We start from the raw sequence: 12,876 nt of genomic DNA, 5'->3' as shown, positions 1-12,876 counted from the left end.
TTATTCAGATATCAGGATTACATACTTGTCAAACTATTACATATCCAAACGGCTTGCCATATTAAGGGTTTATCCCTTCAATGCTAGCTGATTAATGCATCTATTTAGGTAAAATCATGTGTCAGTGGGTGAATATGAAGAATAAAAACGTTTTTGTAATCGATGGAACTTGTTCATCATCTCATGGGGTTCCTCCTCATGTTAATTCTGTCTTCCTTCACAGTTAATACTAAGTAGCTGTTTGCAGCCACTTCAGATGTTATCTTCCCAATAAATGGTCGTTATTAATGGTTACTATCCCCATAGAATGCCTTCAGATTGTGCCAGTAGGCTCAGTAGGTTGTTATCACCGAGTGAATCTTAATCCTAACCCTCTGGGGAGTATGTTACTATGGCAACAGAAACAGGTTGAGGAAACTCTCTCTGTGAAACGGAAAACTGAGAGTTTCCCTGATTTCTGGTTTAGAAATCTTAGAGTTTTCAGTAAAGCTGCTTCCTGGAACCGACCAGAACCAACAGAAAACCAGAACTGCGTCTGTTTTCAGGTAAAAACCTGCTGATTAAGTGACGTTTGGTGGGAAACGCTAAAAGTAAGATTGGCTTTTTTGTGGTTAGTGTATCTAAAGGGTTAAAACCTTTGAATCAGCGCAGCTTTTATTTCCTGTTTTCGCTTTCTGAAAGCTTCCTTCTGCAGGCAGCCTTCGCCTCGGTGAATCTCCGTTCGAAGGTAAAGTTTTTATTGTTTTCTTCATGAATCCCAGCTGAGCTGGAACCTGATGAAGGAGGCCGTTACTCAACAGAACCAGATCAGCAGCACAGAACTGTTGGTATCTGGTATCTGAGGGCAGATTCTCCTCTCTCGGTCCTCTGAAGAGGAGGAAGCTGCTGTTCCTTCCGCTCTCTGAGGCCCTGAAGGCGGCCTGGGTTCAGCCCCAACCTGGACGGAGAGCCGCTCACAGAACCACCGACCCACGGATCAGCAGGCATCATTTATTAGACTCATAGGCTGCAGATGGAGTTAAAACAGATGGAATATGTTCTTCGTCCTGAAACAGGATCCAACTTCAGCGTCTGTCTCTGTTCTTTCTTCACAAAACAGGAAAATTATCTAACTGTTTATTTTACAACGATCTGCTCCATCACGGATAACAGCAACATTTTAAATGATCAGCATCAATTAAATAAGAAACGGTTTTCCTTAATTTCAGCTTCTAACATTTTCTCCACAATCCTTTTCTTAATCTTTAACAACTTTAATCTTTTTATTTAACCTTGAGCTAAGGTTTCTGTTTGAAGATGTTTGCTCCAAACAGCTTAATGAAGAATTAAAACTTAATAAATAAAAGCAAATCCAAAAACCGAGACTTAAAAACTATAAATTGTCACTCCTCTTCTTATGTATATATTTATGATGTAAGCTATGTAGGCCGGTTCTTTAGTATTATACACATTTTTTTTGCATTAAAATTATCAACCTATTAATCTTTAATTTTGTTTTTTTTGCTAAATAGATTACATTTATTTATTTTTTTTTATGCAGAAGTAAAGGACTTTGTTTGCGCTAGTTCTTCAGTATTTGATTTTTAATAATCTTTAAATCAGTTAACGAACAGGAAGAAACCTCCAGCAGAACCAGGCTCAGTGTGAGCGGCCATCTGCTGAGGCCCACTGGGGTTCAAGGAGACAGAAGCAGACATAGACAAAGGAAAAAGGGGTCCCTATGTCCTCCAGCAGTCTAAGCCTATAGCAGCAGATCTATAGAGATAGCTCAGGATATCTCTGTATAACAGAAGAAAATAAATAAAATATAATAAGACAAAATACAATAAGTAAAATTATACCCTTCCCATATAAACAGCATAATATAAGATATCAGAATAAAATAAGATTGAGATTCTTTTTTTCTTGAATAATAAGATCAGGGTGAATCAGTTTAAAACAAGACAAGAAACACGAGGCAGCAAAGGATGCTGGGATAGAAACTGCACTGAATGAGTGCAGATCTGCTACAGTTTGATGACCATACCTCTGTGTGAGGGACTCCTACGGTAATTTAAGCTCTGATACAGTCTATATAGTCCATCATGTCCGCTTTTATTAAATGGGATGTTTTAGGAAGTGTCCATCGCCTGAAAGCTGATTTAGAGCCAGGAAGATGAGTCAAACCAGGGAGTAGAAGATGAAAATGAATCCTGCATCCCAGGCTCGGACTGGGAACGATTTTTGGCCCTTTGTCAAATACTATTATGATTACTTCTTGAGATCCTTGAGTTCCTTACTGTCACAGGTAGGAGTTTCGGCCGGAGAGGAAGTGAGAGTAAGCAACCTACCGGACAAATGCCCGTTATCACAGATTACCAGTCCGAGTCTGTTTCCTCCTCAGATGAAGGCTGAAGGTGTGTGAGCCTCATGGATCAGTGTGAGAACAGAGAGGGCCCAGCCCCTCCCACTACCATCACTCTGCATGGAGAACCTGAGGAGCAGAGTAAAGGTCAAAGGTCAGATCACAGTCTCTAATTATCCAGGACTCTTCAGCCTGCAGACTCTGAACTGTGTGTTTTGTTGCAGCCCAGATCAGCAGCCCGATGCTGAACGACAGGAACCCAGCTGCTTGTCCTTCAAGAGCAACTGGTCAAAGGAAAACCCACTGGTTACCTTTAAAAAACGAAATACGCTAAAGTCTGAGTGAGTTAAAGTTATGAAAGATTCCGGCGTTTAAAGTGCAGGTAAACCTTTAAATTCTTCCTGGTGTTTTTCCATTAGGATGGATCAGCAGGGAGCAGAATGTCCAGAGTTTGAACCCAGAGGTCTGTCCTCCAAACCTGCTGCTGCAAAGAGGTGAACTAAGACCGCTTTAGCCTGCTTCACACTCATTATTGGGTCACCATGACATTAACATTATAAATGGTTCAGATCAGGTCTGTCTGAAATGTAAAGAGCCTGTGTCATAGTTCTGGTTTTCTTTTGAGTCCTCAGTTTTACTTTGCTCCATGTTTTCTGGTTTTAGTGGTTTAATTCTTATTTTGTTGTGTTCTCTGGTTATGTCATGATTTTATCTAGTGCTCTGACCCAAATGCAGAAGACCGAACTGAGAGACCAGGGAAAGGTTTAACAGGTTTGTTTAGAAAGATGATATGAGTCCAGTGCTGCTCTGAACACTGTCGAACCGGAACTGGAAAGTGAGGGGAAGACACTGCGGTTAGTTCAGGCTCAGTGGGACGTTAGATTCTTTGACTTGAAGAGGAGGACTTTTCGCAGACTCACGTTTCCAGAAAAGGTGTCTTTTGTGGAATCCAGTGTGGGATGTTCCAGTGATTGTCTTGTTTGATGGAGGGCGGACAGGGTTTACCCAAATTGTGGTTGTTCCTTGGTGAACAGAGAAGCTGACTGCCACTGAGATTTCCTGCGGTACTTGAACGGGTTATTGTGGAGATGAATCCCCTGCTCAGAGAGAAGCCCCAGACGATCTTTGGGGGAAAAGGTTGATCCAAAACCACTAACTTGAATCCTCAGCTCTGTTTCGTTCTCAGGAGATCCTTCCAGGGGAGAGAAGGTCCGAAACATCCAGTTTGCAGGATGACTTCCTGCCGAGAGGCAAAGACAAAAAGCAAGGTTAAAACTCAGGTTGACAAAAACTCAGTTTGACTCAGCAAAACTCAGCTTGGCTCGAGTAACTGAACCTGGCAAACACTCTGGCGTGGAGGTAGTGGCAGTCAGCTGCTTAAGAGTCCTCCGGTAATGAGGCAACCATCCGCAGGTGTGTGAGGAGGCCAACCAGAAACAGGCGCTGCCTGGTGGAGGAAGGAAAACAAACACAAACCACACAGACTGGATTCCTAACAGGTTATTTTTCAGTCTTCAGGTTTGTATTTGTTGGCGGATGGGGGCTGGGAGCCCGACCCGGAGACAGTAGCCTAGACAACGACGGTCCCATGCCTCCCCCCGCCTGATATGCTAGCAACAGCTTAGCAACAGCATCCTACTTCCAGCTTGCGGTTGTGATGGCCTTAGAGTGGGAACAGCTACTCGTTTCAGTAAAAGAAGTTTAGTAAATCCTGCTTTGAAATGTCCAACATTTTGAAAGCTGTCTTCGGTAAAATGCTTCGAGCAAATGAGCAGCTGAGCATCAAACTTAGCAGGGATCTTCTGATAGACGAAAGTAATCCATGCCTGTCGAGTCTTCGGATCCTTGGGAAGACTGTGAAAATGTTCCCCTTCCTCCGGTCAGCCTGGAACGCTGCATTTCTGCCCGTAGTTCTGGCTCATTTTCAATAGAGAAACTTCCTGCTTTGTAATTCTTGTAGAAGTAAACCCAACTGTAGGCTAAACAGCTAAACTGCGGTCTTCCATCTACCTCTATTCGTGTTCTTGGCCCAGTGAACCAGTGGGCTGGGCTGGATATAAGTACAGGCCAGAACCAAATAAGGCAACATCCCAGAGTTTACATCAACTCGGCGCTTCGTTTGGATTCGCCCGTTTGATGGTGGAAGTTTAGAATTGTGATATTGGCAGAGAAAGGAGGTGTTGATGGGGTTTGAACTTCTCTGTATGTCCATTTTACCCACTGAACTATTGTTATTCATCAATGACAATGGAAACTCTGCATTCTGTGACCCCTTTAAGGATGAAGCCAGAATGGGCCATACAGCTGAATGTGCTGCTAGGATGCTAACTGAGATCAGTGCAACTGGTTTACTCCATTTCATCAGCAACAAACTATTTACTGCCTCAGTACTAAAACCTGTTATCTGTACCTTTTCATCATTCCTTCCCAGAACTGTCCAGAAGATCTTAACAGGTCCCGGAAGTTCAGCAGAAACACACCTGGACTCCATCTTTCAGGTATAACATTCACAGCCATGCTGGCATCTATGGAGCAACAGAGAAATAGTAATTGGGAAGCAGGTTGTATTAAGTTTGTAGTTATGGAGACTGTGGCTAACAAAGCCGTGAAAGTTCTGCACATAAATTATTAAGGGTGCTAATTCGAATCATGCGCACTGCACACCTACCGTCCATGTCGGCTGTGTAAAACTCCTGACATAAAGTCTTCTAGCTCATCCCATTCTAGACCTGATCCATTCTCTCATCAATGGAAGCAAAGACACAGTCCATCTGTCCATCTCTGGAGACATCCTGCCATTAATGCATCATGAAGGACCTGTCAGATGCTGCTCTGCAGTGGCTCTCTGGAGAACATGATGTTCCAGCTAGTGCTGCTGAGGCACCATTGTTCTCAGCCTCCTTTGGGGGGGGATATGGCATCTTTTGTTTGCTTCCAAACGTGAGTCACTAACCTGGTTTAACAGTTCAGTCCATCATCAGAGAGGTAGGATCCAGCCGGCGGGCTGGCTGCGAGTCCAATAACCGATAACACAAACACACTCACACGCACGTGAGACTAATCCAAAACGTACCAGAAAGCAGAGAAAAATGCTGATGACCCTACAGCTCTAATTACGGCAGCGAGTAGGTCTTCAGCAGTGCTGTGATTGTCCAATCACAGACCTGATTCAGTGGAGCATCACGTTTGTAAAGTGAGCTCAGGAGTGACAGCAGTGACAGCCAATCACACAAGAAAGGGCAGCGTGTCATAAAAGGGACAGATGGACTCAGCATTCAAGGTGAGACAGTCGGTAGGAAAGTTAAAAGCATTTATTAAAAACTAACTGAAACAGAACAAAACAAAGGGGTTGATGGTTCAGTCCATCGGCCAATGGACTGACAAACAGGATCCAGTGCAGAGGCGTCTAGGGTGTCCCTAATGCAGCAGCCACAGGCAGGAGACCGATTCAGATCAGAACCGGAGAGTTCTGATATCCAGGAGTCCGTGGCCCGACAGGGGTTCCAATCCACACAGGAAACAGACAGATCCTGGTCTCCAAGTATCCACAGAACATGAATGCAGGTCCAGAGTTCAGATGCAAATGGGCAAGGTCTGTGGTTGAGGGAACAGAGACAATATGTGGTATTTCTGCAGGACTTTAAACTGGTCTCCTCCTAGGAGCCAGGCTTATGGGAATAAAACTGACCCTTCCCGCATCCGAGCCAAAACCTTTAGGGCTCAGTGGAGAAGGGCCAGAACAAGATCAGAAGACAAGACAGACACTAAAAGCCTCTTAACCCACTGGCCACCGGGAATGAAGACACACACCTTGGAACATAAACCGAACTATCGAAACCGACAAACAGAAAACAAATATTGATCTGGCCCCGATAGCTGGACTGAGCAGAACATAAGGCAGGACCAGCAGGTGGATGACATGAGTGATAATTAGGGATCGGGAAGAGTAAAGCAGGTGAAAGACATGACCAGTGTTGGTGTAGAGTAGCGTTACATTGTTTTTGGGCAGAAAAAGGGCAGGGGACAAAAACTGTCCCCCCAGCCCCCGCAAAATTACATCCATGGTCTTAACCACTGGTTCCATCTAACCTTTTCCAGATCCGATCACTGATATTTAGTCTTTGGCTACTATGTAGTGAAAAGAGAGAGGTTCTTTGTTCAGTCAAACCCTGGCCTTTAATTCTCTGAGGAAAAAGGCGGGCTGGTGATTTGTTTAAAATCAGTTAAGGAAATGAGTCTTTAAATGCTCTAGGAGATGTAATTCTTTTCTCTTTCTATCCCAGGAGCTGGAAATCAAGATGGTCACTTATGTGAAAAACGAGCTAAAGAAGATCCGACAGCTTCTCTGTTCAGATTCTCCAGAAAACGTAGGAAGTCCAACGAAGGGCAAGGAAGTTTTAGATGGAGTGGATAAGGAGAAGAAGAGTAGAAGCAGAGAAGCTTTCCTGGTGATGACCCAACACTTCCTGAGGAATATGAACCAGGGGGAGCTGGCTGATCTTCTGCACAGTAGTAAGATACGACCTCTAGAAATGTTATCTAGGATTACCACATTTAGATCTCACTGCTGTGTTTTTCTTATTACTTTAGAAAGGGAAGTTCACCAGCAACAGTTTAAACATCACCTGAAGGAGAAGTTCCAGTATGTGTTTGAGGGAATCGCTAAAGCAGGAAGTCCAACCCTTCTGAACCAGATCTACACAGAGCTCTACATCACAGAGGGAGGTGCAGGAGAGGTTGGCGGTAAACATGAGGTCAGACAGATTGAAACATCGCCTGGGAAACCAAGCAGACCAGAAACAACAATCAGACAAGAAGACCTCTTTAAAGACCAACCTGGAGGAGATCAACCAATCAGAACAGTGATGACGAAGGGAGTGGCTGGCATTGGGAAAACAGTCTTAACACAGAAGTTCACTCTGGACTGGGCTGAAGGCAAAGCCCACCAGAACATCCAGTTCATATTTCCATTCACCTTCAGAGAGCTGAATGTGCTGAAAGAGAAAAAGTTCAGCTTGGTTGAACTTGTTCATCGCTTCTTTACTGAAACCAAAGAAATCTGCAACTTTGAAGACTTCCAGGTTCTGTTTATCTTAGACGGTCTGGATGAGAGTCGACTTCGTCTGGACTTTACCAACACAAAAGTTCTAAATAACCCTGAAAGGTCCACGTCAGTGGATGTTCTCCTGACCAACCTCATCAGGGGGAATCTACTCCCATTCGCTCGTCTCTGGATAACCACACGACCTGCAGCAGCCAATCAGATCCCTCCTGCCTATATTGACGTGATGACTGATATCGGAGGGTTTAGTGACTCCCAGAAGGAGGAGTACTTCAGGAAGAGATTCAAAGACGAGGTGCTGGCCAGCAGGATCATCTCCCACGTCAAGAAATCAAGAAACATTCACATCATGTGCCACATCCCGGTCTTCTGCTGGATCACTGCTGTTGTCCTGGAAGATATAGGGAAAACCACAAAGAGCAGAGGTTTGCCTCAGACCCTGACTGAGATGTACATCCACTTCCTGGTGGTTCAAATCAAAGTGATGAAGGTCAAGTATGATGGAGGAAGTGAGACAGATTCACCTTGGATTCCAGATAGCCGGGAGATGATCGAGTCTCTGGGAAAACTGGCTTTCAATCAGCTGCAGAATGGATACCTGATCTTCTATGAATCAGACCTGACAGATTGTGGCATGGATATCACAGCAGCCTCAGTTTACTCAGGAGTGCTCACCCAGGTCTTTAGAGAGGAGACAGGGCTGTACCAGGAGAAGGTGTTCTGCTTCGTCCATCTGAGTGTTCAGGAGTTTCTGGCTGCTCTTCACGTCCATCTGACCTTCATCAAGGATGGAGTTAATCTGATGGAAAAATGCCCCAGTCAGGTAAAAGTACCTGATCTAAATAATCTGTACCAGAGTGCTTTGCTGAGGGCCTTGGAAAGTCCTAATGGACACTTGGATCTCTTCCTCCGCTTTCTGCTGGGTCTTTCTCTCCAGAGCAACCAGTCACTCTTCAAAGGTCTGCTTGAAAGCACCACACTGAACCCAGAGAACAATCAGCAGGCAATAGAGAGTATAAAGAAATGCTTAGGAAAGGATTTATCTACCGAGAACATGTTGTGTCTTTTCCATTGCCTGAATGAAATGAAATATGGTGCCGTAGTGGAAGAGATCCAGCAGCAGCTGACCTCAGGACATTTCTTTGGAAATCAGCCTTCTCATACTGAATGGTCAGATCTGGTCTCCATCATTCTGTCCTCAGAAAGTAACTTATGTGTGTTTGAACTGAAGAAGTATCGTGAATCCGAGGAGATTTTTCTTATGTTGTTGCCAGTGGTCAACGTCTCAGACACAGCTTTGTAAGTACAACAACAAACCAAATACACATCAATACTGCCGCTATTTCCCTGACATTGGTTGGGTATGTTTGTGCTTTTTACAGACTGGGAGGTTGTGATCTCTTTTGGAGAACATGTGAAGCCTTGTCCTCCATTCTTAGCAGCCCTTCCTGTAGTATAAGGGAGCTAGACCTGAGTAACAACAACCTGGGGGACATGGGAGTAAAGCTGCTATGTGCTGGAGTGAAAGGTCTACATTGTAAACTGGAGATTGTGAGGTAAGACTAAGTCTTACCTCAGTAAGAATGTAATTTTCAGAACACAATGCTTTTCCTTTTCATTTTGAAAGCTAACAGACTAAAAAGGCAGGAAAAAAAGCGACTCATCAACTAAATTGAGAGTTATAAATGAGTGGAACTGTTGGGTCCGAAGCTGCAGCAAAAGAAGGAAGAGACGTCTGAGGATATGAGTGTGGACATAATCAGGGCCTACACTCACCTTCTTTATCTTTGCTGCTTTCTTATTTTGTGATCAGATTGAGTCTCTGCCAGTTGTCTCATACGAGCTGTGAGAGCTTGTCGTCACTCCTCAGCTCCGAGTCGTGCAAACTGAGAGTTCTGGACCTGAGTAGCAATGAGCTGCAGGATGAAGGAGTGAAGCAGCTGTGTGTCGGGTTGGGGAGTCCAAGCTGTCCTCTGCAGAACCTCAGGTACTCTTGTCAACACTTTAATGCAATGAGCAGAGCCAAGGAATAAAGATTTATAAAAATAAAAAAAAACTATATTCAAATGATTAGGAAAAGTAAGAGTTTGGTTATTGTCAGGTTTTAAGTTGGTTTTAGTAGAATAGCTGGTAAGACTAACTGATGCTGTGAACTCACCAATCAAACGTATACCGTACTAAGTTATCACGCCAGTATATTCATTATAAAAACAAAATATGAAGTAAGATACAGGTTTAGATTTTTTTTGTTGGTATTTTTCCCAAATATTGTGTCACAAACCTAAAAAATGATGTACGAGTTTAATCATGGAGAAGCTATTATTCAGCTTTATAATGTTTTTCCATATATAAAAACTATTTATTTTCTGAGAACGTGTTTATTTAAGAGAAACTATACAAATCAACAAACACCTAGAAAAAGTAGAATATATTTTATTATTTTCCATGTGAATCCCAGATTGTTCATTCTTCTTTGCCTTTTCTATAAAGTGCTTTAAATCAGTCCTAGCTGCCTTTATTCAGGCTGGATCAGATCCTGACATTTGAAAAAGGAGGCGGGGAAAGCAGGATCAAGCCTTAGCCTCGCTGCATGCAGTTAGCCTAGCCTTGGAGCTAAACCAGTTTATTCTCGCTTAACCCGGTGCTGGAAGAGGATGTTTCTTGCGCCATTTCTCTTTCTCTCTCTCTCTCTCTCTCTCCAATGCGTCTCTAACTCGACTGCGACCCTACCTGTCAATCTTCCGTTTTGGCGGGAGTTAGCAAGCAAATACACTTCCGGTAACCTCAGGATGTAGCTTTGGTGCGCCCTGAGGTCTCCTATACCTCTGTATTACAAATGAGCTACTGCGCAACTTTTAACGAGAGTCAACGGGTAAAGATTATTTTGCCATGGGGCAAAAATACGTCATCAATCTGAAGAAAAAAATGAAGTCACGCTTTACTCCTCATTAAAATAAAAACATACCCTCATCAAATATCCTCATCTAAAATATATATCAATATACTTCGAACATATTCATTTGAAATTCAATTACAAAAAAAACAACAACAAAACATTTTTTTATGTCTTGATCAGTGTCAGTGGGTGGGTATTGCGGCGCACTAGCGCCCTCTATTTGCCAGCCGTCACTGCTACACCTTCTCAATCTGGAAATGCTCCCATTGAATCTGGTGACAACCTTCCAAGCTAGGTGGGTAAAGTGACACCAGGTGCCCACATACCAAAGTTTGAGTTTAGCTAATGTCAGCGGATGGCACGATAAACCAAACCACCTCATGCCTTTAATGCTCTGGTTTTCCATAGCATGAATTCTGACCAAGTAGATCTGGTTGAACTGTAAAGTGCCTTGAGATGACATGTGTTGTGAATTTGGCGCTATATAAATAAACTGAATTGAATTGAATAGATAGACGCTGCAATGGTTGAAGCTGTGTGTTTGTGAATGCAAAAAAATGCTGTGAGAAATTAGCGTAATATTTCACATCTTCTGATTACAAATATTCAGCCATCCTATGTTAGTAAACTGATCAGAAAGACGCGTTACAATTTAAAGTTTTAAAAAGGTGAAGAAAAGGTGAAGGTGAAGAAAGGTAAAAATCAAACATTTACTTCTATAAAAGATCCGCTGCTGTTCATTCAAAAAATGAATTAAGGTGTTTACAGATTTACTTTCTCCCTTTTTTTTGGTTTTTGTCCTCACAGACTCGGTCTCTGCCATCTGTCAGGAAGAAGCTGCCGAGCCCTCTGCACCGTCCTCGCCTCCCGTTGCTCACGTCTGCGAGTGCTGGACCTGAGCAACAACGATCTGCAGGATTCAGGAGTGAAGATTCTGTGTGAGGGACTGGGCAGTCCATGCTGTCAGCTGGAGTCCCTCAGGTCAGACCTATAAAGTCAGTACAACTAGAGGTCGGCAGTACTGGGAATTTTTGATTGATACGATACCAAGTAAATACAGGGTCGGTATTGCCGATATCGCTACGCTAACGCAGAGCGCTATGATCACTCCTCTGAAACAGTTTATTAACGTCTAAAATTTGGATTACGTACATGAAAAACGCTAACATCTACTTCCAGCCGCCACCAACAGGAGGGGAAAACCCTGGAGAGGCGAGCAGGCCTGAGGCAGCTGCTGCTGGGGATTCCCAGTGACAGCGCAGCGCCGGTATGTGGGGGTCTGAGCGGCTCCCACAGAGAAATAATCTTTGAAGGCAGGATGGTAATCTGGATGAACTGACTGCACAGACCATGTTTTCAGGAGGACTTTCTCACTTCAACATAGATTCTAACTACTTTCTACCCGCTGATCACAGCTAATATAGCTGCCATTGTTCCAGGCAGAGAAAGGATAGAGTAGCTCCGCCCACCGCGCATCAGACCCACTTTACCACCGCGCAGCTAGAGCAGCAAAGATGCTTCAGCCGTGCCTCAGAACTAAACTGGTAAAAGCATAAAAAATGAAGCAGCACGAGCGTTTTTGCTCCTCCTGCTGCGTGCGATCTGAATGTATCTGTTCATTCGTGGTTAGAATGGAGGATTAATGTAAACAAACATAAACCGCCAAAACGCTCACAGGCATGTGTGTTGTTATCGATCTGCAGCTTGTCAGGGTGTCTGGTCTCAGAGGAGGGCTGTGCAGCTTTGGCATCTGCTCTGAGCTCAAACTCCTCCCATCTGAAGCAGCTGGACCTGAGCTACAACCACCCAGGAAAGGAAGGAGTGAAGCTTCTCTCAGCTAGACTGAAGGATCCAGACTGTGAACTGGAGACTCTCAGGTATGAAGCAGAATCAGATAAAACCCACAGATCTCTTCAGTGTCTACACTTAGATTGATCTTATAAAGTGAATCAGGCAGGTTGTAAAAGCAATGAATGGGGGGGGGACGCATGGTAGACACTGATGATTTGACCCCTCCTCCTTTCAGGGCGGAGCCTGCCGGAGTCCAATGGCTGACACCAGGTCTGAGGAAGTGTAAGTATACAGCAGCTCACATCCACCCATCTTCAATTCTATTCAGTTTATTTCTATAGCGCTAATTAACAACACATCATCTCAAGGCACTTTACAGATCACCAGATCATCCCGTCCACTGGACAGGATGATGTTTCCATGTTTTGAAGACGTTTGCTTCACATCCAGGAAGTTTTTCAATTCAAAATTTCAGAAATAGTGTGATGTTCGAGGCTTTATAGAGTGGGCCACAAACAGAGCCTTGTTTTTGGCTTAGAAAACATGCAAATTTAACCGGACCAATGGATCCGTTGTAGGTACCAGATTGACTCGGGCTGCCAGATTGACTCGGGGGCCTGCGCCTTTTGATGACGTCACAATACATAATTGTTTTAACGTTTGCACAATTGCGCAAAACATTTTGATTGGTCTGGACAGCTTACTAAAGTAATTATAGCGTGGTATAGGTCTTATTCGAAAGAGGGATTGCGGTCTGTAAACGGACAATTTTACGAAGAAATT

The 12,876-nt window shown here is 43.8% G+C and overlaps 1 protein-coding gene across 1 annotated transcript in view; it reads left to right on the top strand.

The window, feature by feature from the left end:
• The first annotated feature begins 2,732 nt into the window (after window positions 1-2,732).
• Window positions 2,733-12,876, top strand: part of LOC107096027 (NACHT, LRR and PYD domains-containing protein 12-like) — a 13,894-nt gene continuing 3,750 nt past the window's right edge. The window contains exons 1-9 of the mRNA XM_015392481.1: window positions 2,733-2,838; window positions 4,776-4,842; window positions 6,628-6,856; window positions 6,935-8,705; window positions 8,789-8,962; window positions 9,220-9,393; window positions 11,110-11,283; window positions 12,006-12,179; window positions 12,329-12,375. Of these exons, the coding sequence (XP_015247967.1) occupies window positions 2,765-2,838; window positions 4,776-4,842; window positions 6,628-6,856; window positions 6,935-8,705; window positions 8,789-8,962; window positions 9,220-9,393; window positions 11,110-11,283; window positions 12,006-12,179; window positions 12,329-12,375 (2,884 nt within the window). The 5' untranslated portion in view covers window positions 2,733-2,764. The remainder of the gene's footprint in view (window positions 2,839-4,775; window positions 4,843-6,627; window positions 6,857-6,934; window positions 8,706-8,788; window positions 8,963-9,219; window positions 9,394-11,109; window positions 11,284-12,005; window positions 12,180-12,328; window positions 12,376-12,876) is intronic.

The sequence above is a fragment of the Cyprinodon variegatus genome, unplaced genomic scaffold (assembly GCF_000732505.1).
Source record: "Cyprinodon variegatus isolate N-32 unplaced genomic scaffold, C_variegatus-1.0 Scaffold592, whole genome shotgun sequence".
Lineage (NCBI taxonomy): Eukaryota > Metazoa > Chordata > Actinopteri > Cyprinodontiformes > Cyprinodontidae > Cyprinodon > Cyprinodon variegatus.
Note: the sequence above shows the minus strand (reverse complement) of the source record. Positions and strands in the feature narration are given on the sequence as shown.